The sequence below is a fragment of the Akebia trifoliata genome, chromosome 8, assembly GCF_017979445.1.
Source record: "Akebia trifoliata isolate Shusen 1 chromosome 8, ASM1797944v1, whole genome shotgun sequence".
NCBI classification, from domain to species: Eukaryota; Viridiplantae; Streptophyta; class Magnoliopsida; order Ranunculales; family Lardizabalaceae; genus Akebia; species Akebia trifoliata.
In genome coordinates this window covers 15,893,727-15,899,726 of record NC_141382.1, presented here as the reverse complement: position 1 = coordinate 15,899,726, position 6,000 = coordinate 15,893,727, and the positions used below count along the sequence as shown (strand labels likewise).

General features: G+C 34.7%; 1 protein-coding gene across 4 annotated transcripts in view; it reads left to right on the top strand.

The window, feature by feature from the left end:
* The first annotated feature begins 1,124 nt into the window (after window positions 1-1,124).
* The window catches only part of LOC147396274 (Alkaline-phosphatase-like family protein), a 30,998-nt gene continuing 26,122 nt past the window's right edge, over window positions 1,125-6,000 (top strand). Inside the window, exons 1-7 of one of the 4 annotated variants that reach the window (XM_086452491.1) lie at window positions 1,125-1,440; window positions 1,549-1,606; window positions 1,765-1,799; window positions 1,963-2,084; window positions 2,688-2,777; window positions 2,923-3,042; window positions 3,173-3,256. In XM_086452491.1, coding sequence (XP_086308617.1) covers window positions 1,335-1,440; window positions 1,549-1,606; window positions 1,765-1,799; window positions 1,963-2,084; window positions 2,688-2,777; window positions 2,923-3,042; window positions 3,173-3,256 — 615 coding nt within the window. In that variant the 5' untranslated portion in view covers window positions 1,125-1,334. Of the gene's footprint in view, window positions 1,607-1,764; window positions 1,800-1,962; window positions 2,085-2,687; window positions 2,778-2,922; window positions 3,043-3,172; window positions 3,257-6,000 lie in introns of all 4 variants that reach the window. The other 3 variants (XM_086452490.1, XM_086452489.1, XM_086452492.1) reach the window with 3 other exon arrangements.

Genomic DNA, 6,000 nt, shown 5'->3' with positions numbered 1-6,000 from the left:
GCAGAGTTAGTGGAAATCTCATGATTGCTGCCTATAGAAGAGGAAACCCTAGGGATAGTCAGGGGGGACAAAAAACACAGTAAGTACTATAGAGAAGGATCTTTTCTGGGGAGATTAGAGTCTAACCAGTACTAAGGACGATTCCTCGGATTCTCTAACTTTAGCATCGGCTTCTCTAACTTTAGCATCAGAATGTTTTTGGTAGGTAAACGACTTTGTATCAGTGCGGTTAGGTTCATCGTATCCGTTCATCGGATTCTGACCACACAATAATATATAATATATATAATTAAATGCGAATAATAAAATTTCTTTTAAGTTTTAACTTTTAACCCTTCTTCTCCTTCCTCAATCAACACGTTCATCAAGAAAGGTTTAGAAAGCAAGACTAAACTCAGCCCCTTTATCTCTTCCATAAGAGACACCATCGATTATGGCTTGAAAATCAAGATTCAACTCAAACCTTCATCTCCTCCATAGTCAACACCATGATCATGGCTTGGAAATCAATAGTTAACCCCTTCATCTTCTTTATTTGGCAACTCAACAATCATCATTCATCAATTAGGACTTAGAAATTGTGATTTGCTCAACCCATTTATCTTCTCCAAGATCAAGCAATGATTACTTCGAAGATCCTCCAAGTTAGCATAATTCTATCTCTTACATATTTATCTGCCGTTAATGAATCTCTCTCTCACTCTTTCTCTCTCTCACACACACACACACACACACACACTCAACACACACTCAACGAGTGGTGATGACTCTATTGAGTCTCATCAGGTTTGGTTCATGATTTTGGATTCTTGTTCAAGAAATCTTTTATTTTACAAAACCCTTTTCATGTAGTGTAATGGTAATTTTTTTATTAATCAGATATTATTGGTTATTCAATAACAAAATTGGATTCAAATTCGATTACTGCTTTAGGTATTTGTTGGATTTGAATTCGGATATAGCTCTATCCGAACCAATTAGTATCCGTTGATAGTCCTATTAGATGTTGAATTGACTTGGTGGATATCGTAGTTGGGAGTCGGGAATGACATTTATGAGGTGGAAAAATGGAGGGTGGGATGTTAATCAACTTTCTTCTTTTTAGGGTGGTGGAAGGTGGATGATCATCGCTCCAATTTTAAAACGAAACGGCGGCGTTATAAAAAAAAAAAAAATAGGTTCGTTCTAAATAAATATAATTTTGAAGCGGGCAGGCGACTGGGTCGCTTCAAATTCGTTCTCGATCGCGGATCGCCCCTCCCTAGAGTCTCTGGAATCTGGATTGGATGTCCTTTGCTTCTTAATTAATCTCTATTAGTTGGTCTGAAGAAGGAATGGCTACTGGATCTTGGAAATCCTGTAATAATAAATGGAGACTCATATGGCCCTTCTTTTTTATTCTCATACTTCACTGCGTCGCCATTTTATTCTTCACTCGAGGTTTTCTCCTCACTCGAACTGAACTCTCAACTTTCAGTCACTGCTCTGACATCTCCCAATCTCCCTGTTTTGATCAAAATCTCAATTCAACCATTGATAATCGATCAGGTTGTTGGACCAAACCTGCCATCGATCGTCTCGTCATCATTGTTCTCGATGCATTGAGGTAACTTATCCATCCATGTTTTTTAATTTTAATTTTATTCATTTATTTTGCTTAATGTATTATCATTTATTTAGTGGTGAATTTACTCTTACTGGAATTGTAAGTTCTAAAAAATTGAATCTTTTTGTTTTTGTTTTTGTTTTGTTTGGCATACACAGGATCGATTTTGTTGCACCGAGTACTTTCTTTCAAGGTAGCATTTTCTTCTCATTTCTCAAAGACTATAGTTTCTAATTCTAATTAATATGTATATTGTGTGTGATTAGTCAGTTAAAGGTAAGACATACATTTTTATATCTTAAGAATCTCTTATAGTTATAGAAAATGGAGATGATCACCTACATACTTTCTTATAGAGAAAAAACCATGGATGGATAAGTTAAAAGTGCTGCAGAAGCTGGCTGCCGATGAGGGGTCATCAGCTAGGATTTTCAAAGCTATTGCAGATCCACCTACGACTAGTTTGCAACGTCTAAAGGTGAAAAAGAAATTGACTCTACTCCAAATTGTGTAATGTAATTGAGAATGCTTTCCATTATGTCATTAAATTCTTTAGTAGCTTGCTTTGATCTTCCAGTTTGACAGGTGATATAATATATAAAATTAAATAATAGGTTTTGTTCTCATTGATATTGAGTGGAAAAACTAGGAAAGTTAAAATCATAAATGGTACATTTAGAAGATAAAAATGAAGGAAAGTCAATGGGGATGGTTTAGGCATTTATGACTAATGATATCATCAATGGGGAGTGCCTCAGTGCAAATGGGTGAGAATAAAGCTGAGGTAGTAAAAAATTACATGAATAGGAGGAATAGCTCAAGATATGGGGAATGGTAAAATCAAATTCATGTTGCTGATTGTGAATAGTTGGGTCAAGGCATAGTGGATGATGATGATGTTCTCTCATTAGTATTGAGAGATATATATTGGTTCACCTCTAAATAAAAGAAGTGTTCTTAGTGGAGGAAAGTTATATATCTAATTTTTGGTTCTTCGTTTTTCATCTGATTAACACATGTATTATTGATGGCTTACAAATTCTTGTCTGAAAATGTCCTGTTTCCCTTGGACTTATTGTAGGGTTTGACAACTGGTGGACTCCCAACATTTATTGATGTAGGGAATAGTTTTGGGGCTCCTGCAATCCTTGAAGATAATTTGATATATCAGGCAATCCTTTCTTACTTCATCTTTTCTTTTGTTCACTTATTTTTCTTTTAATCATTTTTTTGAAGTTCACCAGCTTAATTACCATTTCTTATTATTTAGTTGATCTTATATGAGCACTATATATATATTTTCTTGCGATCTATAGCTGGTTCGAAATGGAAAGCGAGTATTGATGATGGGGGATGATACTTGGGTGCAGTTATTTCCAGATCATTTTGAAAAATCTTTTCCCTTCCCTTCCTTTAATGTTAAAGATCTTCACACGGTATGCCCTACAAATTACTATTATTATTTGTATTTTAATCTACTCAACTCAATACATTCTTTTTCCTAAGAGTTTGGAGAAAACTTTATTTTTTCTCATGCAATTAAATGTTATGAGATTTCTCTTGTAGGTAGACGATGGTTGTGTTCAACACTTGTTTCCTTCTCTATATGAGGGAGATTGGGATGTTCTTATTGCACATTTCCTTGGTGTGGTACGTACCTTTACCTCGTTCTTAATTTTCATCTAAGGAATGTATTTGGATATATTGGATTGATATATTTTCCACAATGAGATATCTCATTTGGATATTTGACAATCTATTACATCTCCTAGGCCAGCTTAAGAAAACCTTTGGTTATGCATTCTTAAGTGCGAGTATAACAGGAAAATATTAAATATAATAAATTGTTTTTTTTCCTCTATGTGATACAGGACAATGATGGCTAACTTAGAATGATGAATCTGAGATCAAGATTAATTAATAGGAATAAAAATGATAAAATAATCTAATGCTACCATAAAGTAATAAGAAAAATCTAAGAAGCAATTAAAAATGTTTGTAAGCTAAGTCACAATTTTACAAGGTTACTCCCAAATATTATTTCTAGGGATCCTAAGAAAGATAAAACTTTCAACTAGCTTAGGGTCTCAATCCAATATCAATTAGGATTTTTTTTTGAGTTCAATCAAAGGTTTCAAGAAAAGGTTTTAGGCTCAAAGGGTTTTATTGTTTATTGGATAAGTTCCTATAATGCCAATTGGTTATAATGTATGACCAAAGTTTTGCAATAGTGTGTGTTTTAAGCACTCACAATAAATTTAACAATATTATTTTCAATCTTGTGAAAGAAAGAAATTGAAATTGTCTAATTGTGAAAGGTTCAGGGTTGATTTGTGAAGGGGAGGCTAATTTTGGATGGGGTTCTCATTGCAAATGAGTGCATTGAATTTAGAAGAAAGCTGAAGGAGTCAGGTTTAGTTTGTAAGGTTGACCTACAAAAAGTTTATGATCATGTAAATTGGAACTTCTTGGGTTACTTGTTGCAGTGGATGAGTTTTGGTTCCAGATGGATTAGGTAGGTAATGGAGTGTGTGTTCATTCCTTCGTTCTCTATTATGGTGAATGGATCTCTGACTGAATTCTTTAAGTGTTCGAGGGGTTTGAGATAGGGTGACCCATTATCTCCCCTTCTTTTCATAGTAGTGGTCGAAACCTTGGGGAGGATGTTGGCAAGGGTAGTTCATGGTGATTTGTCTGGAGTCAGGGTGGGGCCAAATGGTTCTTTGAATTCTCACTTACAAATTTTTTTTTTGGATAGGTAAGCTGGACTTGAACCCACGACCTCAAAGTTGATTTGCAACATGTCAAAGTTGCTTTGTCGACAATACTTTGGTGTTTGTGGATTTCTCAAAGAGACAAGTGAACTTCCTTAATGGTGTGCTTTGTTGCATTGAGGTGATTTCGGGCATTCCTTTTAATCTTCGTAAAAGCAAGATCTTGTCTATGGGTGATACTTCTAGGATTGGGATATTGGTGGCTTCAGTTGGATTTCATATGGGTATGTTGCCGAAATCCTATTTGAGTTTACTATTGTGGGCAGCCTACAATGGTAAAGGGATGTTAGATCCATCTTTAGATCTGGTGGGAGAAGACTTAGTTCTTGGAAGGCTAAGTTCTTGTCGAAAGGAAGAAAGATGATTCTAATCAAAAGCTCCATTGCTAGCATTCTAATCTATTTTATGTCTTTATTCTTTATGTCGAGAAGTGTAGAGGTTAAGCTCAATAGATTGTGTCGTGATTTTTTTTGGCACAACAAGGATGAGAAATAGAAGTATCATATGGTAAGTTGGCACAAGGTGTGCTCTGCAAAGAATTTGGGTGGGTTGGGCTTCAAAAGGATTGGTTTGATGAATTCAGCTTTGCTAGGAAAATTGTTGTGGCGTTTTGAGGAGGAAGAAGGGGAATTGTGGAGTAAAGTCATCATTGAGAGGTTTGGTATTCATGAAAGGTGTGGTCAAAGTATGTACAATTGCGGTGTGAAAGGAATCCTCAAGAGATTGCTACTTTTTTGTAAGAAGGTAAAGTTTAAGGTGGGAAAGGAAAATAAAGTTAGATTTAGAGAAGACTGTTGGTGTGGAGATAGGCCTCTTAAGGACCAATTCCCAAAGTTATATGATACAATGTAGTTAAGGCGAAAGGCACAAAGGCTTTCTAGTGCCTGAGACGCAAGGCGTGGCACATGCCTGAGTGAAGCAAAGCTTAATATATTTTTAAAATTCTTAAAGTTAATAAATTAAATAAATTAAATAATGAAAGATAGATTTTAGATATATTACAATTATAATATGGATATATATGAGTTTTATAAACAAATTGGTGTATTCAACACTTCAAGAAGAAGAAGAACAATCAACAATAGCAAAAAAAATTAGTGAGGAAGTAGAATAATAATGGAAAAAAGAAATTAGAAGCTAGCCAACATGTGTTGTTTCTGCTATGATACAACAACTAGGGTCTAGGTTTAAAATGTCATATTAGAGTATTGTTTTTGTCAAGGAAAAAATTAATATTGTATCAATTGATACATTCTCAAAACATTCAACGCTTGGGGGTTCAATGTTTGTTATTGGTCTTTGTCGATACTGATGTATATCGATAGATATATTTCAATGTTTGAACCATGACTAGGGTCATCAATGGGCGGGTACGGGTCGAGCTTGGTTGAGCCCTAACCTGGACCTAAGGCATGCTCTACCTTATACCAGCTCTATATCCCTATCATGCTTAAGTTGATTAAGCCATAACTCGGTCTTAATAGGTTCAAGCCAATAAAAATGAGAAATTATAAAATCTAACATTTTCAATGATGGAAAAAATTATAATTGTTGAAGAAAATATTTTTTTAATGTAAAGATGTTAATCTAATATGAATTGGTGCGTTATTTGACAAAATG